Source organism: Rhinolophus ferrumequinum, chromosome 7 (assembly GCF_004115265.2).
Source record: "Rhinolophus ferrumequinum isolate MPI-CBG mRhiFer1 chromosome 7, mRhiFer1_v1.p, whole genome shotgun sequence".
Taxonomy (NCBI): Eukaryota; Metazoa; Chordata; class Mammalia; order Chiroptera; family Rhinolophidae; genus Rhinolophus; species Rhinolophus ferrumequinum.
In genome coordinates, this window is record NC_046290.1 from 90,150,319 (window position 1) to 90,175,315 (window position 24,997).

Genomic DNA, 24,997 nt, shown 5'->3' on the forward strand with positions numbered 1-24,997 from the left:
ATTTTCTGTATTGTTTTTTATTATTTATTTTATTAGTTTCGTGTCTCATCTTTATTTCTTTGCTTTTGCTTGCTCTTTTTTTATTTGCTCTCTTTTTTTTTTCAGCGTATTAAGGGGTAAATGTGGTTATGGATTTGAGATCTTTTTTTCTTTTTAATGTAGACATTTGTAGCCATAAATTTCTCTCTGAGCAATGCTTTCACTACATCCATGAATTTTGTTATGTCGTGTCTTCATTTTCATTCATCTCAAAGTAATAGTTAATTGTCCTTTTGATTTCTTCTAAGGCCCATTGGTTATATAGGAGGGTATTGTTTAATATCTACATATTTGCAAATTTTCCAATTTTCTTTCTGTTATTGAATTCTAATTTCATACCATTGTGGTTGAAAGTCATACACTGTATTATTTCTATTCTGACTATTTCTTGAAAAGAACAACTAATTAAACTAGTAAACTATGGTCTAGTTTATCCAGAGTAGTGTTAGTCCAATAGGCAAAGAGCTGAGAGGTCTGTGGATTTGATCCTGTTCCTTTGGTCACTCCAAAGATGTGGAAGTTGCCAGTGATCTCACTGCTATAGGGAAGGCCCTTAGGGGTGGCCTAGCCATGGACTTGGAAGTCTAAGAAAAGGTCATGGAAGGAATGGCTCCTGGTGAGAAGCTTGGTGTGTTTTACTCTTCTGATTGGTAGAGAAAATTATAATTGCTCCAGGTACATTTTGTATTTTCATTGTGCTTTCCTTTTTCCCTACAGTACTCTTTCCATTCCTTATCCCAGTTTTTGAAGCATTAAATATCCTTGTATTTCCAAAACGTCTTACTGATTTTTTCACAAAATCAATAAAAAGGATAAAAGAAAGTCGCCTCCGTGATAAACAAAAGGTAAAATCTGGTGGTGGTTATATTGGGTGTATTCACTTTTTGATAATTTATTGAGCTGTATACATATGAAGTGTGCATGTCCCTTTTTTCTTAATGTAGGTAGAGAACTCTAGGGTTTAGACCAAGAGAGTTATTAAATTTTGTGGGGAATGAAGATGATGGAGGTTCGGAAAGGAAATAAAAATGAGTCAGAGAGACAATGTTTAAAATGCAATAATAGGCAAAATGATTATTATGCCATTGCATGGATATTGTTGAGGTAAAAGTATACCACTTCCCTTTAGTAAATTGTCAAAGTGCAAAAATTACTGTTTAAAAATTATTTTCCTTGTATTATAATTTCTCCAGATTAAATTGGCAAAGATCACTCAAATACCAAAACTCTTATTTTACACATTCTGCAAAGGAATGCCTCATGAGACACCTGGTAGAATATAGTTTATGTTAAATTGGAGCCCAGTCAGACACTGGAGAGGACAGGAGTCTTCTCTGGGCATTGAGGCTGCAAGCTAGCCAACACAGATTTGCCTTCCTGAGGCTTGGAGGCCAGCTCAAGAATGTCTGCATGTCAGGGGAACAGGGCTGGGTACCCCAGGTTGTCACTGAAGATTGTTCAGCATTCTGGGAGGGTGGGCATTTCAAACTGCTCATGGAAAAGCTGCCGATAAACTCTGCAAATATCAGGGAATTGAGATATGTGGCCATTGGTTAAGAATTAAGTCATGAAAATAAAAAGGATTGAAGTCTGGGACTTCCTCCTGAGCAAGCAGGCATGATAATAAAGGGAGCAGACAAGTCTTTAGCCAGGAAGCTGTGTTTAAAACCAGAGAAGTTGAAGATCAGAGACAGTGAAGACCAAAAATCAGTTGGACATGATGGCTGGATTTCCCTCAGGGAAATCCTGCTCTCCAAGATTTGTAGATGGATGTTTTTGTTCACTGATGATTCAGGCAGCACTAGTCAAATTTCTGGACTAAAACGGGCCATACTCTCAGGGAAGAGGTGAAGTACTGCACTTCTGATTTATTTCTGACTTCACAAGTGACTTTCTGTCGTTGAATTTTCTCCTTCTGCTTCCAGCACCGAGTGGATTTTCTTCAGTTGATGATGAACACCCAGAATTCCGCAGAAATGGACAACCATAAAGGTAACCAAAGTAAGCTTCAAAGAGCCAGTGATAGGAAAGCTCAGAGGTAGGAGGTTGGTTCTGAAAATGTGCAGGAAGATTCCCAGGCAAATAAGAATTTCCTCCAAATTGAAGAAAGGTACATTGTCAGAGACAGAAGGTAGGCAGTGGCACTTTCTAGAAGTATGCAGACATGACTTTGTCCAAAGCTTAAATGGCACCCATAAACAAGTGTTTTATGCCCAGAAATCAGTCAGTGGTCTGTACATCAGAAGCTCTGGGAAGCTTATTTCCAATGTCCATTCTCCGGCCTCATCAGCCCCACTGAATCAGAGTCTCTGCCTGGAAGTTTGCTCTAAGGCTCCATCACATCAGGGGGCACGTTGCCCCAGTGTGGGTGACCTTAACTTGGAACACTTGGTTGAAATTGTGTTCACTAGCTTATCTACTGTAAACTTTTATTTTTCCTTTGTAATTAATAAGTAAATTGTGTGGAAGCCTTTGAGACTAAATAATATTCTATTTTCTCTTCAAACTTTCCCCTACTAGTTTTATCATCCATGGATGGTTTTTGACTGAAATCATTATTACTGTGATGGTTGCAAAATGATGACTTTCTAATTCCAACATTTCTTCTACATTTGCAGTTGTTGTTCTAGTGTAAGAGAGAGCTCTCCATTCTCCCTCATTTATTTATTTGTTTATTTATTTATATCAGTATGATTTCATATATTACAAATTTACTCTTACTGAATCAGTCTTATTTTTGATGGTCATATTCTCTCAGCTTTGTCTACTGGAGCCCTTTCAAGTGGGCTCTGGGGTCATTTTTTTCTTTTTTCTTGCTTTTTAATTTTTTTACTTTGTCAATAGACTTTATCTTTCAGGGAAGTTTTAGGTTCACAGCACAATTGAGTGTAACAGACACAGATTTCCCTTCAGACTTTCCCCCTTTGCCATCTATACTCAACCTCCCCAACTATCAAAATTCCTTACAGGTGTGTATGATTTGTTATAATCAATGAACCTACATTGATGCATGATTATTACCCAAAGTCCATAGTTTCCACTAGTGTCCACTATTGGTGTATGTTGTATGGGTTTTGACAAACGTATTATGACATATATCCACCATTATAGTATGCAGAGTGTCCTGTATCCTTTTCACCTATGATTTTGTGAGTACTTCTTTGCTTTCTGGTTGAGAAAATTCTAGGATTCTCTGTATTTCCCCTGATCAACCCTGGAATCAGTCATTTCTCCAAGGAGCTGTGGTTCATTTTAGTGAAAAATAGTATTTAGAAACCAAAATATGGGATTTGGAATGCTCATTGCTACTTGGATTTCTTTGCTTTTAGATCACCATAGGGGACAAGCTAAGAACATCAAATATATATACGTAGATATGATAAATATAAATATACCCATAATCAGACTAGTGATGTAAAGATATCTCTCTCTTTCTCTCTTTCTCTCAAAAAAAAATCTTTTATTTACAGTTTATTTTCATAATATAAATAATCCCATCATAATTAATTTCAAACTACCAATGGTTTGACAATCATCTCACAAAATTTAATAGTTGAATATTAAACTATTCTCACTGAATATTTAATAGTTGGTTCTAGAGAGCAGGGATGAGATGACTCTAATACACTAGCATAAATATATCTATATATATGTCTATACCTACTTATTTCTTTCCTTTTTTATTAGTTTCAAGTGTACAGAACAATGTAATAGTTAGACATTTACACCCCTCTCAAAGTGATAACCACCTCCCCCAATCTACTACCTTTCTGACATCATATATAGCTGTTACAGTTCCATTGACTCTATTCCTATGCTATACTGCATCCCGTGACTATATATATATATATTAAATTATAGTTAACATTCAATATTATTCAGCTTCAGGTGTACACCGCAGTGGTCAGGCATCTACACTGCCCATGAAGTGGTCTCCCTAATAAGACAAGTGTCCATCTGACTCTTCTTTATTTCTTTACCTTTTATCTATCTATCTATCTATCTATCTATCTATCTATCTGTGTATTTATCAATCTATCAATCGTCTACCTGGTCCAAATTTCTGGAATGGAGGAAATATTCTATATCTACATTGTTCAATACAGTAACCACTAGACACTCGTGTCATTTGAGCACTTGACATGTGACCAGTGTAACTGAAAACTGAATCTTATATTTATTAATTTTAATTAATTAAAATTTAAATTTAAACTGTCACATGTGGCTGGTGGCTACCATATTGGACAGCACAGCTCTAAACTTTGGATAACATGGGGTATATGCTAACTGGAGGTTAAAAAAATTTATAGTTGACTTTACCCCCAACAGCATCATAAAAATCAGAAACTCTGTAGATCTTTCTTACACTTATTTTGTATTATTTTTGCTTGTGAATTACATGGTTGGGTGGGTACCATGTTTATTTCAGAGCTCTAAGTATCTAAAGGTCCTAGTCTAGTCCCAGTCAAATAAATTAGAACTCAGTTTCTCTCAGAAGATGCTCAGTTTCTCTCAGGAGAAAATTAAAAAGGAGGCCAATTTGACCATAAGAACTGATTGCTGAGCATACAGTAGAGGAAAGAGAAGGTGCATGTACTGAGAAAGATGGCATTCAGGCTATGATTGAATAAGCATTGATAATTCCACTCACTGATACTTGTTTTCTTATATTTCATGCTGGTCTTATATTTCATTGACACATTCTTCTGCTATTTTTTTAATATTAAAAATGGAATGCTTATACAATACAGAGGACAATGAACTATGGATCCTGGCTGGCACACATATATTTCACTGTTCTATCAGCTGACAGGGCCTAGAAGCAACAACACCTCAGTATCAAGAGCACATCTAGCCCCCAGATCTTGGTTCCTTAATACTATTAAAGAATAAAGGAACCAGGGCTCCTTGGAAGAATGATTGACTCAGAGATTGGGACAGGAAAAATACAAAATGAGCCGAGAGCATCTTATAGAGCCATAAAGTGAGACATGCTTAAAAACAATATTAACCCCACAATGCTGGGAGTGTACAGAAGGGACACAGAAGCCTACTGAAAGAGCTCCCAATGGCCAAAGATGGAACACTTTGAACAAAATAAAGTATTATTGCATTATTTCCCAAAGTATAAAATCAATATCCATGAGTTCATAGTGGTATAAATAAATTGAATAAATGGGGGAGAAAAGACTAATTTCTTTCTGAAAAATTCCAAGTAACTTATGTAGACATTCCACCTTTAAGGAGAGCACAACTCCCCTCTCCTGAAGGGTGGGCAGTACACAGTGACTTCATTGCAAAGTGTGCAGTATTGGGTGGAGAGGAGAAACTTTACAGTGGAGAAACCTGGCAAATAAGACCTCAGCCAGGTGACCATGTCTAACATCAACAGTCATAAATCATGTTGTTATCATGTACTCTTGATATGTGATGGGAATAGCACTTTACCTCTGTGGTCTTCCTCTCAAAATTCCTTAAGCCCAGCCTAATCATGAGAAGAACTCAATCCTAACTGAGGGACTTTTTACAAAATACCTGACTCAAAAACTCAAGGTCATCAAAAACAAGGAAAATCTAAGAAGTTGTCACAGCCAAGAGGAGCCTACAGAGACATGATGACTAAATGTAATATCCTCAGTGGGATCCAAGTTCTCTTTTGTGTGAATTCCTAGCCACCGAGCCTCCTGTTAGTGTCTCTTTGGGGCATGTAGATTTATTCCTCCGGGGTTTGTTTCCCTGATTAAAATTTGAGACGTGACCCAAATTTTCAGTACAAAAGTCTGTTGACAATAATTTCTTTCAACCTAGTTATTTCTTTCAATAAGTAGTTATTTATCTTGGTGTCACACAGGGTTAGCTATCAGACATCTGAGGTCATGATGGAGGCAGGTTTCTCACTCAGGTGAAGGCATCTGAAAACTCCATACACAGACTGTCCACCTGCCACTAATTTCCTCTCTTCAAAAGAGCCAAGGATGCCCTACTTTCAAGTCTTCCTGGCACTGCATCTGACCAAAATCTACAAGTGGCCCCTCTGCACGTGTCTGGAACTCTGCTGGGGTACGCCAACCCTGGCAGAACCACAGGGAAAAGACTCTTCTACTATTTTAATGCTACCGATTACAATAGTATAGTGCACCACTCCTCTAGCTTTGTGTCTAGCTCTGTAGTTTCTGTACACATCTGAGATCATCCATGTTGAAGACATTTGCCCAGGTCTTCTATTCCCTGATGCCTCTTAAAGGTGTAACCCATGCTTCTCGACCTCAGTTGTGCACACAAATCACCACATATCTTGAAAATTCAGATTGTGATTCAATCGTTCTAGTGTGGGGTTTGAGATTCTGCATTTCTAAGAAACCTCCCGGGTGCTGCTGGTGCTGCTGACCCACGGACAATGCTTTGAGTAACAAGTATCTGTAGCCCAACTGTTCTCTTAAGTTTCCGCAAAATGTTTAAATAAAAGATCCTTTAATGTTTCCCTGCATAAGCCGTACTATTGCAAACACTCTCAAAATGTTTCCAAGTATAATTTAGCTAGAATAATGTAAATGTTTCCTGAGGGAGAATGCTAACCCATATTACTTGTAGCTAAACTACTTTTGGGCTCTCCAAGAAACATACGGATCACACTGTGTGTGTTACACAAAAATACAATCTCTGAAATTACACATCTGCGTTAGTGGCATAACCAGAAAAGATGGCCAAGAATAGGAAAAGCTGGATTAAGACAATTTTTGCCCTTTTCTGGCTCTGTCTGAGGCACATCAGCATGCAAACCACTCCCAGTTTGACTGAATTGCTTTTCCAATTTTTCCACTAGGGCTTTGGGAGTTGAATTTACATTTTTCATCATCAAAACTGTGATAATGTACATTGACCTGCTTATATAAAATGTCTTTCCTCTCCTTTTAGCTTTGTCTGATCTGGAGCTCGTGGCCCAATCTATTGTCTTTATTTTTGCTGGCTATGAGACCACTAGCACTGCTCTTTCCTTCCTGATGTATATTTTGGCCACTCACCCTGAAGTGCAGCAGAAACTACAGGAGGAGATTGATACAACTTTCCCCAATAAGGTCAGTAGGTCCTGGAGAAGGAGGGAGAAAATGAAGCCTTAGCAGGAATGCCTCCTAATCAGTTCCTAGGAGAATTTTCGCAAAGAGCCTACGAGGTCTCACAATTAAGTTCGCAAACTTGTTGCAATGATGTTGCTAACCATTTTTGATATCAGAGGGATTATTCATTATGAATTTGTACTAAGTGGACAAACGGTTAACCAAGCTTACTATTTGGAAGTACTAAAAGGCTGCGTGAAAAAAGTTAGACAACCTGAACTTTTCACCAACAATTCATGGCTCTTGCATCACGACAATGCACCAGCTCACACAACACTGTCTGTGAGGGAGTTTTTAGCCAGTAAACAAATAACAGCATCGGAACACCCTCCCTACTCACCTGATCTGTCCCAATGACTTCTTTCTTTATCCAAAAATAAAGGAAATATTGAAAGGAAGACATTTTGATGACATTCAGGACATCAAGGGTAATATGATGACAGCTCTGATGGCCATTCCAGAAAGAGTTCCAAAATCGCTTTGAAGGGTGGATTAGGTGCTGGCATGGGTGCATAGCTTCCCAAGGGGAGTACTTCGAAGGTGACCATAGTGATATTCAGCAATGAGGTATGTAGCATTTTTTCTAGGATGAGTTCGCAACCTTAATTGTCTGACCTCGGGAGCATCAACTCTTTCAGCTGGCCTATTTAGGAAAAGTGTAAAGAAACAAAAGCAAATGGAAAAACATAGGTAATGTATGCTTTTCACAGATATATAAGATCTTTGAAAGAATTGCTTATCGTGGCATATCAGTTATCTGTTACCACAATAATGTTAATTAAAAATTTAAAAAAAACCTCAGTGGCAATTTCTTGCCCAAGTGTATTGATAGATATCTCTGATGATATTGGTGGGACTTGCTTTGTTCTGGCTGTTGGCTGGTCTAGACTAAACTTGGCTAAGCTGGCTGGGCTGACTAACATACCACACATGCGCCACGTGACTCCCATACTCCAGAAAGTTAGCCTGCGTATGTTTTTCTTTTTTTTTTCTCTCTTTTTTCTTCTTCTTTTTTTTTTCTTCTTATTTTATTTTCTAACGTGTGTTTTTCTAAGGTAATGGCAGAAGGCAGGAGCAAGAACTCAATCATATAGGTACCTTTCAGAATCTGCCTGCATCACATGTAGCCAATATTCCTTTGGTTCAAAGAAAACCACATGGCCAAGCCCATAAGGGAGGGCTCCACAGAGTTAGATGGTGAAGGACATGGACATAAAGGGGTGGAGAATTGGCACCAGTAGTGCTATGTAGCACCCTGGGCAAACTTTGCAAACTAGGAGAAGCCTGGTATACAGGAAAGAGCATAGAGTAGGGAATAGGAGACATGAATTTGAGTTCAGACTGTGGTTTTGGATAAGTCTTATGACATTTCTGAGTTATAGGTCCTTCAGATATAGTGTAAAGATTTTAAGGCCTATCTAAATTAGAGATTATTTTTCTTCTCTGGGAAAGCTCATATTAGGATTCTTTTGATTGCAATAAGACGGAAAGGTCACTAAGAGACACAGAATACTCAAGTATTGTGTCCTGCCTTTTGTATAGTAGTAATTGCAAAAAAATAAAAACACTAGAGGTAAAATTTGCTTCTTACTATATATGTCTATTCTAAATGCCTTGTATTTATAAATGAAATTAATCTTCAAATCTTCTGTATTAGTCAGGATAGGCTGGGCGCTGTAACAGATTGGCCCTCACATCTGAATTGCTTTGTGTAATAAAAGTTTACTTCTTACTCACATCTGCATGTCCAACGTGGCTTGTTAGTGGAGGATGGGAGTGGGACTCTCTGTTCCACATTGTTACCTGAAAATATACCGTGTTTCCCTGAAAATAAGACCGGGTCTTATATTAATTTTTGCTCCATTAGGCCTTATTTTCAGGAGATGTCTTTATTTTTTAATGTACAACAATCTATGTTTATTCAAATACAGTCATGTCATCTTCTCCAGGAACATCGTCATAACCTCCTAAATGCGTCTGTCTGGCTGAGATGTTAACTGAAGCTTATTTTCAGGGTAGGTCTTATTTTGGGGGAAACACGGTAGGTAAAAGAGGCTCCACTTTCTGGTAGCTACACTGTCTGGAACACTATGCCTTCGTGTGGGCTGGGAAATAAAAAACTAGCATGTTGCTCTTTGGAGTTTCAAATGTTTTGGCCTCCAACTGACATATATCACTTTGGCTCACAGCCCATTCACAAAGTTGGTTTCCCTAACTTCAAGTGTCCTTGGAGATATGGGAGACTACAAGGATACTGGGTGAGCAGTGAATGTCTCTGCCACACAACCCTATGAAGAGTCAGCTCTAACTATGTCCGTGTAACATATGAGAAAACTGAGCTATGGAGAGACGAAGTCGTTTTCATCCACTAGTCACAAAGCTAGAGGTTAAGACCAGGGTATGAACCAGGGTGTCTAGCCTCTGAGTCCAACTCTTACCCTCTACAATATTGCCTCTTCAGTATGACACCAAGTGATAACCACCTTTTGCCCACAGAGTTTTCAGATCTCCGCTGAAACTGGAATGCTTTGTGGTGTGAAGAGACTGGCCTCTGGGGCTGGAGAGGCTTGTTTGAGGTCTTCACAGCTTACAGTCAAGCCCTGAAGTGACAATCAGGGAATTGTTCCAGTGAGACAGCATGGGGCTGATTGCAGTCCATCTCTTTATAACTTTCCCTAGAATGAAATCGTGGACCTTGGAAGCATCCAGCCATACCCTCCTTTTGTCAAATAGGGAATTTGTTATTTTATACATCCTCTTTCCTTGGTACACATGTGAAGTCTCTCTTTTGAAAGGAAACAGTGACTTTGGCTCATTTCACCTAAGAGTAAGGGTCCTAGTTTATTAGTTACATTTGTTCACCCATGAAGGAAAATCGCTACGTGGTCATGTGAGGGATTTTGGGTCCTGTTTAGGGAATTGTCCCAACAGTCTCCCATAGTCATAACACCTCTACACGCCTCAGTGGGCCATTGAGCAGGTCAAAGGACATGACAGATATTAAAATGCCTGTAAATCCTAAGTTTCTTTACCAAAATAAGTTATTCTTTGGAGCTCCTAACAGTTCAGGAGTACTGCATAGAGTGACTTGAGAGTTGATCCCAAATCTCCATTTATCAAAATCTGTTTCTTTCTTCCCAGGCACCTCCCACGTATGACGCCCTGGTACAGATGGAGTATCTTGACATGGTGTTGAATGAAACTCTCAGATTATTCCCAATTCTTGGAAGAATTGAGAGGGTCTGTAAAAAGGATGTAGAAATCAAGGGGGTGCTCATTCCCAAAGGGACAGTGGTGATGGTGCCAAACTTTGTTCTTCAACGAGACTCAACATTCTGGCCAGAGCCTGAGGAATTCCATCCTGAAAGGTACTGGGCTCCATGGAGAGAGAACCCACCCTGACGCAGGCTGGTTGGAGCATATTCTGATGTCTGTTAGTGAGATGAAAATGTGTGGTTGTACAATAATTGATTTGTACTTCTTTTTGTTTTAACAAGTTTGTTTACTTGTTATAAGAGTGATTATGTTTACTTACAAAGTTTAACAAATTTTAGACTAGCAAAGGAAAACTGTGTTTTTCTACAGTCCCACTACCCTAAGATAGGCCTCATTAAGAATGTGATGTATACCATATTGACATTTTTCTATGCATATACTTTTTAAGTTAAAATGGTCATATATTTTCTTTTATTTTGAACTGCTTACTTTAACAGTAAAGTAAAAACAGCGTCCTGTTATATATACAATCATATATAGGTGTATATAAACCATCATATACATATTTATGTGTGTGTGATTATATGCATAGGCCATAATTTACTTAACCTATATTCCTGATTTTAGGAATATAGGCTTTTTTTCTTTAAGTTTTTCTGTGCTGGACTCTTTAGCTCTCTGAGTTTACCGCAATGTTCCCACATTCTATTTTTTTACACACTGGCCATCGTTCCTGTAGCGTTATTGTGAGAGTGCAGGCTAAGAACCTGACAGGTCCTCATCCCTGATGGTTTAAGCCGCCTCATTGAGGATGGAGGGGAGCACAGGACCCCCGGTACCTCTGTGGCTGCTGTCCTGTAGCAGCTCCCTCCTACTCGCAGCATTTGGTGACTCTTCAAAGCAAACTCATCTATTCTCTATATGTCTGAGACACTCTTTGGGAGGGCAGAGGGAGTCTTTAGCAGGCTCTCCTGGGAATTCAGAGCCAAGGTCTGGCTTTGGGCACAGCTTGAACTCTTGAAAAAGCTGATATTTCCCATTTATTATATTGGTGAGCAAAATTGGAATGAACTATTGGGGGCACTGGCTGGGATCCAGACTTTTATCAGCTCGACTGTAAGATCCCTAATGGTAGGGACCTTGTCTCATTTGCCATCATGTCCTTAGCTCCAGCATAGAGCCGACACATGATACTTGTTGAAAGAAGAAGCTAGAGTTGACCAAGTGCTCTGTTTCCTGGACCAGGGCAACTCTGTGTTTCCTCCAAGCTCAGCAGTTTCCCTCACTGTAGTTTAATGAACATGAAACCAGAGATCCTTACTGTACTTCTGTTTTTTATTAAATTTATTGAGCTAACTTAGTATATAAATTTCAGGGGTACATCTTTATAATACATCTGTAGACTCTATTGTATGCTCTCTATCTGAAGGCTAGTCTCCTTCTGTCACTTTGTATTTCACCCTTTTTACTCTTTTATTCCTCCCCCTATTCTACTTCCCTTCTGGTAACCACCATTTTGTTATCTGTGTCTTTTTGTTTGTTTGTCTTGTTCGTTCGTTTGTTGCTTTTGTTTTATATCCCACATATGAGTGAAATCATGCTGTTCTTGTCCTTTATTGTCTGATTTATTTCACTTAGCCTAATACACTCAAGATCCATCATATTGTCACAAATAGCAACATTTCATCTTTTTTATGGCTTAGTTTATTCCATTGTATATATGTACCACATCTTTATCCAATCATCCATTAAAGGATACACGGGTTGTTTCAATGTCTTGGTTATTGCAAATAATGATGCAATGAACATAGGGGATTCACATACCTTTATGAATAAGTGTTTACAAATTATTCAGGTAAATACCCAGAAGAGAGATTGCTGGGTCATATGGTAGCTCTATTCTTAATTTATTGAGGAGCCTCCATATTGTTTTCCATTGTGGTTGCACAAGTCTATATTCACACAGGCAGTGTACAAGGGTTTTCTTTTCTTCACATCTTCTCCAACATTTTTTGTGGTTGTTTTTTTGTCTTATTGATAGTAGCCTTCTAACAGGAGTGAGGTAGTATAGCCCCATACTTTATTTTTGGTATATATTTCTTTTCTTTACATATACATAGAAGAACACGTCCTCCCGTTTTACAAAAAAAAAAAAAAATCCTGTTTTTTGTTTATTTTATTTTATTAGTTTCAGGTGTACAAAGCAGCATAATAATTAGACATTTACACCCGTCACAAAATAACACCCCTTCCCCAAGTTCCTACCCCACTGACATCTTATACCTGTTATAATACCATTGACTATCTTCCTTATGCTATATTCTACCTCCCGTGACCATATATATATATATATATATATATATATATATATATATATATATATATATATATATATTTCAGCTTCCATTGTACAGTGTATTGGTCAGGCATCTACACTGTCTATGAAGTGATCCCCTTGATAAGTTCAGTACCTACCATCTGGCACCTTACATAATCTTTACAACATTGTGATTATATTCCTCATACTGTATTTTATATCCCCATGACTATATTGTGTCTACTAATTTGCTCTTTCTAATCCCTTCACCCTATCATTATACTTTTGATTTACATTTCCATCACAGCTAGTGATGTTGAACATTTTTTCATGTATCTGTTAGCAATCTTGTACCTCTCTTTGATTCATTCAATCATCAGAGAATAACTGCTTACCTGTGTCAGACAGTGGGCCAGGCAGTGAGAAACCCAAATGTTAAAAAAAAATGCCTAATATGGAGTATTTTTGACATATACACAAGTATGTGTGTACTTGACATATGTAGAAGCATTTTTTTATAGACAGAAAATGCCTAATATGGAGTATTTTTGACATATACACAAGTATGTGTGTACTTGACATATATAGAAGCATTTTTTTTATAGACAGAAGTCTCTGGAAGATTTTTAACACATCTATGTGTCCCCATTGCATTCCTAACAGCCTTCAACCCATGTCCACTACCCCATCCACATGTCATTGCCACCCTCCTCCTGATCCAATGTTATTTCTTTTATTAAAGTTTACTGGGGTGACAATGGTTAGCAGAGTTACATCGTTTTCAGGTGTGCAATTCTGTAATACATCTGTATACCACATTATGTGTTCACCATCCAGAGTCAGTTCTCTTTCTATCACCAAGAAACAAAAACTCATAGGCACAGACAATAGTTTAGTGGTTACTAGAGGGTAAGGGGGAAGCAGGGTAGTAGATGAGGGTAAAAGGGATGCGATGTTTTAAACACCATCTGTAAATATTCCAATGCCTCCAAAATATAAGGACTTCTTAAAAAATACATAACTACAAGCCATGATCACTTTCCAAAATCCACATTTTTCCTTAACCAAATATTGAGGAATCAAATTTGAATAGAACATAGGTTTAACATTTGAGGAATTTATAGCCCAGCGGAACAGATAGACAAGGAAATCAGTGAGTAGAGTAGCATCATATGCCCATGAAAATCATCTGATTTATGCTATTTTATGGGACAAAGAGGGACAGAAGCTGAGAGGCCAGGGGAGGGGAAGGGAAGAAAGTGAAGAAAAAGGAAGGAAAGTGGAGAGAAGGGAAAGAAAAAAATAACACTGTAACTAATGAGAGGCATTATTCCTGCTTCCTTCCTCCCTGAGCATGTGACCAACATGAGTTTGAGTGGAGACAGGAACCCACTTTTCCTTCCCTCAGTCTCATTTCCTCCTTGCGGTTTAGAGTGTGAACATGTCACCACCCTGAATGTAATTTTAGTGTTTAAAGATAAATTTTCCTTTAAATAGCACTCATCTTGTGTCTTCAATGAGACTGAAAGCTCCTATAGCCTAAGGAGAATGGAAAGGGCCTGTAGCTTACAATTCTCAGTGCAAAATAATCATAGCAGCATCTCAATGACTAGCCCACGGAAGTATCCTGTGTACCTCTGGTTAAGGAGTCTGAGCAAGAACCCCAAACATGTAAGGGTTGTGGTGTTTATGTTTCATTAACTTGTTTTCATCTACTGTTGTGGAACCAGGTTCAGTAAGGAGAACAAGGACGGCATAAATCCTTACATATACCTGCCCTTTGGAACTGGACCCCGAAACTGCATTGGCATGAGGTTCGCTCTCATGAACATGAAACTTGCTGTCGTCAGAGTCCTGCAGAATTTCTCCTTCAAACCTTGCAAAGAAACCCAGGTCAGACAGTTAACTTTCTGCATGCATAATGCTGCATTGGGAGATTTTTCTTACTGGGGGATATATATGCATATATATTATGAATGTGCTCACTCACTGTTTGGTAATTTAGTCTCATGTGCAGCCAAAGTTGAGAATCACTGATTAAAGCCTTTCTGCCAGATATGAAGGACTCCCACAATCCAAGGTCATCCTGGCTACTTGACCCCACCTCCTGGGAGCCCCCTTGCACTCAAGCTGGGCTCCTTTTACATCTGAATAAAAACTCTGTGATGCTGTCTCTCTCCTCCCCATTCTGTTCTCATCTTTCAAGTCCTAGTTCAAATCCCTACCCTCTCGAGGAGCCGTCCCCATCTAGTCCAGAGCCCGTTCTCTCCTCTGCTGTTATTGCTTACTGCAGGCTGGTATCGTTGGTTGTACCATCTCACCTAACTCTTTGTCATTAAATCATCCAGTCTGGTTCTCCATTTCTTTCTACCTAAGAAAGGTACAAAGCACCTCATTTTGTTCCTTACATAAATTCCCTTGCACTAATGCAAGAGGTGCTTAAGGAGTGATTTGCAGTTGATGTAGAGCTCTTGGATATAAATTTAAAAACTTATTTTGAAAACTTTAACAAATAATATTTGCAATGTGCATTTTGTATGAGCGTTGGTGTGTTTACAGGGGAAATATGTACATGCAATTTTTAATAAATTAAAGTTTATTGGGGTAACAATGGTTAGTAAAGTTACATAGGTTTCAGGTGTACAATTCTGTAATACATCATCTATATATCACATTGTGTGTTCACCACCCAGAGTCAGTTATCTTTCCATCACCATATATTTGATCCCTTTTGCCCTCATCTACCACACCCCTCCCCCTTTACCCTCTGGTAACCCCTAAACTATTGTCTGTGTCTATGAGTTTCTGTTTCTTCATTTGTTTCTCTTGTTCTTTTGTTGCTTTCAGTTTTATATCCCACATATCAGTAAAATCATATGGTTCTTGACTTTTTCTGTCTGACTTATTTTGCTTAGTATTATAATCTCAAGATCCATCCATGTTGTCACAAATGGCACTATTTCATCTTTTCTTAGGGCAGAATACATACCACATTTTCTTTAACCAATCATCTATGAAAGAACACTTTGTTTCCATGTCTTGGCCACCAAATATAAAGTTGCAATGAACATGGGAACACATGTATCTTTATGGATAAATGTTTTCAGATTTTGGGGTTATATACCCAGGAGAGGGATTGCTGGGTCATATGGTAATTCTATTAATTTTTTTAGGAACCTCCACACTTCCTTCCATGGCAGCTGCACCAATCTACATTCCCACCAACAGTGTATTAGGGTTCTTTTTTCTCCATAACCTCTCCAATATTTGTTGTTATTTGCCTTGTTGATGATAGCTATTCTAGCTGGTGTGAGGTGATATCTCATTGTGGTTTTTACTTGCATTTCTCTGATGATTAGTGATGTTGAGCTTTTTTTCATATGTCTATTGGCCATTTGTATGTTCTCTTTGGAGAAATTTCTATTCAGGTCCTCTGCCCATTTTTTAATTGGATTGTTTGAGGGTTTTTGTTGTTGTTGAGTTGTATGAGTTCCTTATATATTTTGGATATTAGCCCCTATCAGAGGCATTGTTTGCAAATATCTTCTCCCATTCAGTTGGTTTCCTCTTTATTTTGTCGATGATTTTTTTGCTGTGCAGAAGCTTGTTAGTTTGATATAATCCCATTCATTTATTTTAACCTTTACTTCCCTTGCCTTGAGGTCAAATTCATAAAATCCTCTTTGACCCCAAAGTCCATAAGTTTAGTACCTATGTTTTTTCTATGCAGTTTATTGTTTCAGGTCTTATGTTTAGGTTTTTGATACATTTTGAGTTAATTTTGGTACACAGTGATAGCTAGCAGTCTAGATTCATTCTTTTGCACATGGCTTTCCAATTCTCCCAGCACCATTTATTGAAGAGGCTGTCCTTTCTCCATTGTATGTTTTTGGCTTTTTTGTCGAAAATTATATGTCCATATTTATGTGGGTTTATTTCTGGGTCTTCAGTTCTATTCCATTGGTCTGTGTGTCTGCCAATACCACACTGTTTTGATTATTGTTGCCCTGTAGTACAAGCTGAAGTCAGGGAGTGTGATACCTCCAGCATTGTTCTTTTTCCTTAGGATTGCTGTGGCTATTTGTAGTCTTTTGTGGTTTCATGCATATCTGATGATGTTTTTGTTCTCTGTCTTTAAAAAATGCCATTGGGATTTTGATGGGAATTGCATTAAATCTGTATATTGCTTTGGGTGATATGGCCATTTTAATTATGTTGATTTTTCCAATCCATGAAAACAGAATACCTTTCCATTTCTTTGTGTCTTCTTCAATTTCTTTTAAAAATGTCTTGTAGTTTTCAGCATATAGGTCTTTCACATCCTTGGTTAAGTTTATTCCTAGGTATTTTATTCTTTTTGTTGCAATTGCAAAATGAATTATTTTTTTTATTTCTTTTTCGGAAAGTTCATTGTTAGTATATAGGAATGCAATGGATTCTTGTGTGTTGATTTTATAGTCAGCAACTTTACTGTATTCGTTTATTGTTTCTAATAGCTTTTGGTGTAGTCTTTAGGGTTTTCTATATATAGCATCATGTCATCTGCAAAAAGTGACAATTTAACTTCTTCATTCCCCATTTGGATGCCTTTTACCTCGGTTTTCGAACATAATCCATTCCGGAAGACCGTTTGAATTCTGAAATGTTCAAAAACCGAGGCACAGTTTCCCCATAAAAAGTAATGCCAAATGGATTAATCCATTCCAGACCTTTAAAATCAACCCCTAAAACTGCAAATTTAGCATGAATTTTACTATCTAAATGATACCATAGATCCATAAATTTTACGGCGTTCATAAACCGAAATGTTCGTCAGTGGAGACGTTCAAAAACTGAGATACCACTGTATTTCTTTCTCTTGCCTGTTTGCTCTGGTTAGGACTTCCAACACTATGTCGAAAAACAGAGGTGATATGAGATAGCCCTGTCTTGTTCCTGAACGTAGAGCAAAGGGCTTCAGTTTTTCACTGTTAATTATGATACTAGCTGAGGTTTGGTTACATATGGCCTTTATTATGTTAAGCTATTTTCCTCTTATACCCATTTTATTAAGTGTTTTAATCATAAATGGATGTTGTGTTTTGTCAAATGCTTTTTCTGCATTTATTGATATAATCATGATTTTTGTCCTTTATTGTTTATGTGGTGTATCACATTGCGTATGTTGAACAATCCTTGTGCCCCTGGGATGAACCCCACTTGGTCATGATGTATGATCTTTTTAATGCATTGTTACATTTAATTTGCTAGAATTTCGTTTAGGATTTTTGCATCTGTATTCATCAGAAATATTGGTCTGTAATTTTCTTTTTTTGTGTTATCCTTACCAGGTTTTGGCATCAGGGTAATGTTGGCCTCGTAAAATGAGTCAGGAAGTATTTTCTCTTCTTCAATTTTTTGGAAAAGTTTGAGGAGGACCGGTATTAGATCCTCTTTGAATGTTTGGTAGAATTCACTAGTGAAGCCATCTGGTCCCGAACTTTTGCTTTTGTGACGGTTTCAGATGACTGATTCAATTTCCTTATTGTTTATCAGTCTATTTAGATTTTCTTATTCTTTGTGATTCAGCCTAGGAAGGCTATATGTTTCTAAGAACATGTCCATTTCTTCTAGGTTATTGAATTTTGTGGCTTATAGTCCTTCATAGTACTCTTGGATGATCCTTTGTATTTCTGTGGCATCCGTGGTAACTTCCCCGCTTCCATTTCTGATTTTATTTGTGTCTTTTCTCTTTTTATCTTAGTGAGTCTAGCCAAGGGTTTGTTAATTTGATTAATCTTTTCAAAGAATCAGCTCTTTGTTGCATTAATTTTTTCCTACGGTCTTTTTGTTCTCTGTTTCATTTAGTTCTGCTCTGATTTTTATTATTTTCTTCCTTCTGCTGACTTTGGGTTTCATTTGGTCTTCCTTTTCTAGTTCTTTAAGGTGTAATGTGAGGTTATTTATCTAGGATTTTTTGTCTTTCTTGAGACAGGCCTGTAGTGATATAAATTTCCCTCTAAAAACTGCTTTCACTGCATCCCAAAAATTTTGGTAGGATGTGTTTTCATTCTCATTTGTTTCTATGTATATTTTGATCTCTCCTCTTATTTCTTCTTTGATCCAGTTGTTCTTTAAAAGTATGATGTTTAATCTCCACATATTTGTGTTTTTTCCTGCTTTCTTTTTGCAGTTGATATCTAATTTCAAGGGCTTGAAATCAGAGAATATGCTTGGTATGATTTCAATATCTTTAAACTTGCTGAGGCTAGTTTTATGTTCCAATATATGACCTATCCTTGAGAATGTTCCGTGTACACTAGAAAAAAATGTACATTCTGATGTTCTAGGATGAAGTGCTCTATAAATGTCAATTATGTCCATTTCATCTAATGTATCATTTAGGGCTGATATTTCTTTGTTTATTTTCTGTTTGGATGACCTATCTATAGCTGTCAATGATATATTAAGTCCCCTACGATAATTGCATTTTGGTCAATTTCTCCCTTTAGTTCTATTACTAGTTGCTTTGTATATGTTGGTGCTCTCTGATTAGGGGCGTAATTATTGATGACTGTTTTGTCTTCTTGTTGTATAGTCCACTTTGTCATTATGAAATGTCCATCTTTGTCTCTTGTTACCTTTTTTATCCTGAAGTCTGTTTCATCTGATATAAGTATGGCTATGCCAGCTTTTCTCTGAATACCATTTGTTTAGAGTGTAAATTTCCACCTTCTCACATTGAGTCTATATATTTGTCCTTGTAGCTGAGATGTGTCTCTTGGAGGCAGCATATGGTTGGATTTAGTTTTTTTATTTAATCTGCTACTCTGTGCTTTTTATTGGTAAGTTCAGTCCATTTACATTTAGGGTGATTATTGAGGATTTTCTATCATTGTACCTTTCGTTTTCTGGTAGGACAGTGTCTCCATTGTTTCTTTGCCTTTTTGTTGCTGTCTGTTATTTTGGTGTGGTGGTATTCTATGATTTTTCCCTCTGTTTCTTCTTTTTTTATGTTACATATTTCATTCTGGATTTTTTTATTAGTGGTTACAATTAAGTTTATGTAAAACAAAGTTTCATACTTAGAGTATTTCATTTTCTTCAACAGGCTCCCTTCTCCCTTCCCCTTTCCTGGTTCAGACCTTTACTCTCTCCCCTTTTATGTTTTTGTTGTCACAAATTATCCCTATTTATGTTGTGAGCTGATTTCTGCATTGCAGTAGCAAGTTGTCTTTTTCCTTTTTTTTTCTTTTTAAGTGTTTTTTTCTTCTTTGCCCTGTATGTTATGTTTAAGTCTCCTATTTGGTGTCAGGGTTGCCATTTCCTGCATCTGTCTGTCTGTTCATAATACTACTCATGGTTTTGTATTCTTTTGCTTTTTTGTTTCAGGTGAAATAGCCTCCTTCAGTATTTCTTGTAGTGCAAGTCGTATGTTAGAAAATTCCCTCAGCTTCTTTATTCCTCCTTCATATCTAAAGGATATCTTTGCTAGATATATTATTCTTGGCTCATAATTTCTTTTTAATAGTTTGAATATTTGATTCCACTCCCTCCTGGCTTGTAGAGTGTCTGCTGAAATATCTGATGATAACCTAATGGGCTTTCCTTTCTAAGTTACTGTCTTCTTTTCCCTGGATGCCTTGAGGAGTCTTTCTTTGTTGTTAATTGTTGACATCTTCAATTCAATATGTCTTGAAGAAGGCCTATTGGGGTTGAAGTAATTAGGAGTTCTATTTGCTTCTTGGATTCAAGGATCCAGTTTTTTTCACAAGTTTGGGAAGGTCTCGTCAACTATTTGTTTGAATATACTCTCTGTTCCCCTCTCCCTTTTTTCTCCTTCTGGTATACCCATTATTCTCATGTTACTCTTTCTGATGGAGTCAGGAAATTCTTATAGAGTTCTTTCATTTCTTTTAACTCTCAAGTCTCTCTTTTCTTCCATCTGTGTCATTTCCAGATTTCTATCTTCGATGTCACTGATTCTTTCCTTCATCTGGTCTATGCTGGCTATTTCACCTAAGCTGGCTATTTCATTCTTCGTTTGTTTTACTGAGTTCTTAATCTCCAGAAATTCTCTTTGGTTCTTTTTCAAAATTTCAATCTCTTTGGTAAAATGTTCATTTTGTTCTTTGATTGTGTTTCTGAGTTCATTAAACTGTGTGTCTGTGTTTTCTTCCATCTCATTGAGTTTTTTCAGAACAGAAATCTTGAATTCTCTGTCATAAGTTACATATTTCCGTGTCTTTAAGTTCATTTTCTGGAGACTTTTCATTTTCTTTCTGAGCTGTCTTGTTACTTTGGTTATTCATGGCAATTACTGATTTATTATTTCTCTTCCTAGTCAGCTATGGGAATGAGTTCTGCAATGGGTTGATAGGGAAAGGTCTTTCTTTTGCTTTCCAGTAGGTGTTGGTGGAATGTTTTATTTTCTCTCTTGCTGAAGCCTTTTATTGTCTCTCATATTGTAGCAGTATATTTTCTCTTGCACTGTTCTGGCTTCTCACACGATGGGGGGGGGGGTGTTCCCTAGAAGGTGGGCTTTTCCTCTGTGAGAAGGTTCACCTGGGTCTCAGGGCACCACCTCCATGAGGAGGATGTGGAGAGCTTCTGAAGTCCCAAAGCTCTTCCTGCAACCTATTCAGAGCCTGTGTGTTTCTGCAGCTCTGTTTACCCCTGCATAGATCCACCCAGATAGGTGGGAGTGGGGACGGGGTGGGATGTGAGAGGTAGCTCTGAGCAATGGCAGTGACTACCAGCACAGTTATCTTGCCCCTACAGTTTCCTGCCTTTCACCAGAATTAGTTGCACTGTGAGTCTGTGGCTATGGAGCTGCAGTTCTCAGAGCTGTAAATATTCTGTTCTTTTGATCTGACACTGCTATCATTCTGCTTCTGTCACTGGGAGGGTGGGTTGGGGCGAACTCTGGGAGGGTGGGAAGGAGTCAGCTAGGCTCCATGCCTATGCCTTTGTCTTCCCTCCTCTGCTTGGCAGTGAGGGCCTAAACCACCGTTCTCACCCTTCTTCCCTCAGTCTTTCCTCCAATGTCTCTGCCATGAGTGTTGGGTTCAGCCGTGATATATGCTGATCCCTCAGGCGGGATTATGGGCCATAAGGGGAGCACCAGCAATCCAAATATTCCCTCTCCTGTGACTGCGGTAACTCTGGAATACAAGGAGCTGGTAGCTCTGGTCTGCATCCTGGGGACCGCAGCCCGCATCTCTGTACTTCCCCCTTCCCTCCTCACCCGCTCGCCCAATTTGTCCACCTTTAGATGATTTCAATTATGTGACTCTCAGGCTTGCCTGTGTGCTGTGCAGGGAGTTCTTTGTGGAATTATAGCTGTTCGATTTGTTGTAAATTCCAGGGGAGATTTTGAGAGGCTCTCCTCATGTCACCATTTCTGTGACACAATCTACATGCAATTTAAAATTGTAAAATAGAAAGATCTGTAATCTCTCCTCTGAAGAACATAGAGAATAGTTGCCATTGATTAATATCAAGCAAGGCATTATAAAGCTTATTGCTAGGCCTCATGCATTTAATATTCATCAACTCCCCTTAAGTAGGCTTTCTCAGGAAATAGGAGGAGGGTGAAGATGGTTTTCATCTAAATGGTGGCTTTGGGCAGCTGTGTAGCAGTCTTGTAAATGTGTACAAATGGGGAACTCAGCCCTGAGAGAAAGTGGGCCTCTGGCACAACTGGGTGGGGCAGACACTCCTGCAAACTCCCAGTCATCCACAGCTGGTGCTTCTCAAACTCCATGAAAATTTGCTTGCCCTTCTCTCAACTGAGATCAGAAGTTATCATGTTGGTGACGCTCCCAACACTGAAGGAGCAACCGGGTGAGAATGGAGCTAATAGTATTAGTCAAAACACTATATAGGCCTTCAGAAGGTCACCATTTACATTACACTTGGGAGCCAGGAGATGTTACAATACAGGCATAATGCTTCACAAAGAAGTTTTCCCATCATGAAACTGGAAGGGTTCTACTGGGAGAGGTGACTGGACTCTAGAAGTCTAGAATATCCACACTATTAAAATGTGTAATACGTACTCAGGATTACCTTGCAAGTTTCAACATGCACAAAATTAATTCTATACAGTTTTTCAAAATACTTTGCCATGATGCCTAAGAATCTGGCTTAAATTTTAAAAATTCATTCTTTTTATTTAAAATTTAAACCAAAACAAACACAAACCAACATGATTTTGTCTCTGGCCTGGTATAAAATGGGTGCTGTATATTTTGTTGAATGAATGGATGGGTGCATGCTTTCACTACCCAGTCTTGACACAGCTTATGGAATAAGTATTAGGAATCAAAGATATATGATGCTAAAGGTAGTTTTAATATGTTTGTAAGTCATTATTGTTTTTAACATATCTTGTCTACTTTGCTTCTATTGTTGACAATGCTTCATTAATTGCTTCTCATATGTTGTTTAACCTTTGCAGATCCCTCTGGAATTAAATACTCTAGCACTTACTCAACCACAAAAACCAATTGTTCTAAAGGCTGAGTTGAGAGATGGGACCGTAAATGGAGTCTGACTTTCCCTAAGGACTTACGCTTTGTTCTTCAAGGGAGCTGTATCCCACAACACCCAAGATCTCAATTTACTTTGTGAATAAAACCCAGAAATGAAGATGAGCTTAACCTACTGCACTTGATGGAAAACCAGAGGGTCTGTACATTCACTTAGCTTTCTCAGTATCTACAAAGTGTATCCTACACTGTGTAATATAAAAGATGTGACTAAATAAGTGCCAGATATGTAGACCCAGCTTATTTGGGGTTCTCATAGTACTATCTCCATCCACACCCATTTAGTACCATCTACTCTTCCTGAGCACTGATCAAGAATACAAATTTCTCAACAATTTTATCAACAAACTTTAATGAAAACAAAAATTGTGGTAACTGTAGTAGTGACATTTAAGTCACATGTTTAATTTTGAATATTCTGTATTGCATATCAAGCAAGTCAAGAAACTTCTCTTTACAATAGTATTATCTGCTGCATTCGTGTACAGTAATGGGAATCTATAGAATCGAATCAGTGAGAGACAGTGACTAAATGTTTTTGACCCTCATAATCAAGGGTTGGGTGCTACCTTTTTCAGAACTCCAGTTTGATATATTAGTAGAGGTAAGAGTTAATCCCCTGTGACTTGGCCCATTGTTTAGAAAGTATATTCATAATTTAATTCTATCTTTTTTGGAACACATATTTTTTGTGACACTCAGCTGACGCACTTATTATTATGTTATTAGTTTTTATTTATGTTTTATCTCATCTCCACTGATGTTCCTGGAAGGCAGGAAACAATTTTTTATGCCTCTTTGTATGTCACCCTCAACTCCCAGCTATCTTAACACAATCAACATGGAATAAAAGATGTTTGACTGGTCTGTTGATTGGGCTTGTAGAAAATCTACAAGCATTCATCAGTTTCATTGGCTTCAGAAGCTGCATAGAGTTCTTCATTTTTCTCTTTTGGCCCATCCCCTCCCCTTTATTTCCCTTTCCTTACCTTCTTTTCCTTTCCTTTCCCTTCCCTTCCCTTCCCTTCCCTAGCCTTCCCTTCCTGGATAATTCTGTCCTAAAGGCAATAGGTGGAGCACAACACTGTGGGCAGACACACATTGTGGGGTGGGGGCAGAGAAGGGAGTCACAGTGGCTCCAAGTCAGAGACTGAGTAACGCGGGAGTGTGTCCACATGGAAGCGCAGCATGGTATGAGTGTGGGAACCCAAACAAGATGAGAAGGATGTCCTTGCAGAGGGTGGCCTGGTGAGAGCAGCCAGAGCCTAAATACTCTTGGAGAATCTAAGTAGAGTAAGGAGGGTATGGAAAGAGATGAAGCACGGATTGGCTTTCTAAAGGTGGATTGATCAAATAAGTAAATGTATGAAAGATAATGGAAGCCTGGTTTCTCACTGTTAGAGAAGGGAGTCACTGATTCAGAAACAGAGAAAACCAGAATAAACCCTGTGGACTCAGAGACTGGAACTGAATGGATCAGTGTAAATTCATGCTTTACTATAGAGATAGATGATAGGTAGATAGATAGATAAATATGTTAACGGAGGTGCCAAAAATATGTATACACATGACTTGTATTTATCTTTTGTTATTGGTATATATTGAGTATTACAATTTTAATACAGTTTTTTTCCTTTCTGAAAATGTGTATACATTTAATTTTGGTACCCTCTGTATATGTATACACACATACACACAAATGCTCTATTTCTCTCCACTGATAGGGCTTAGAAACAGTGACACTCTATAGTAAGGAGCACACCTCATGCCAAGATCTT

General features: G+C 38.0%; 1 protein-coding gene across 2 annotated transcripts in view; it reads left to right on the forward strand.

The window, feature by feature from the left end:
- LOC117024571 (cytochrome P450 3A12-like) overlaps positions 1 to 24,096 on the forward strand; it is a 52,423-nt gene extending 28,327 nt beyond the window's left edge. Inside the window, exons 8-13 of one of the 2 annotated variants that reach the window (XM_033109988.1) lie at positions 757 to 884; positions 1,965 to 2,040; positions 6,955 to 7,115; positions 10,296 to 10,522; positions 14,418 to 14,580; positions 23,129 to 24,096. In XM_033109988.1, coding sequence (XP_032965879.1) covers positions 757 to 884; positions 1,965 to 2,040; positions 6,955 to 7,115; positions 10,296 to 10,522; positions 14,418 to 14,580; positions 23,129 to 23,224 — 851 coding nt within the window. In that variant the 3' untranslated portion in view covers positions 23,225 to 24,096. The remainder of the gene's footprint in view (positions 1 to 756; positions 885 to 1,964; positions 2,041 to 6,954; positions 7,116 to 10,295; positions 10,523 to 14,417; positions 14,581 to 23,128) is intronic. The other variant, XM_033109989.1, reaches the window with a different exon arrangement.
- Positions 24,097 to 24,997: the final 901 nt, after the last annotated feature.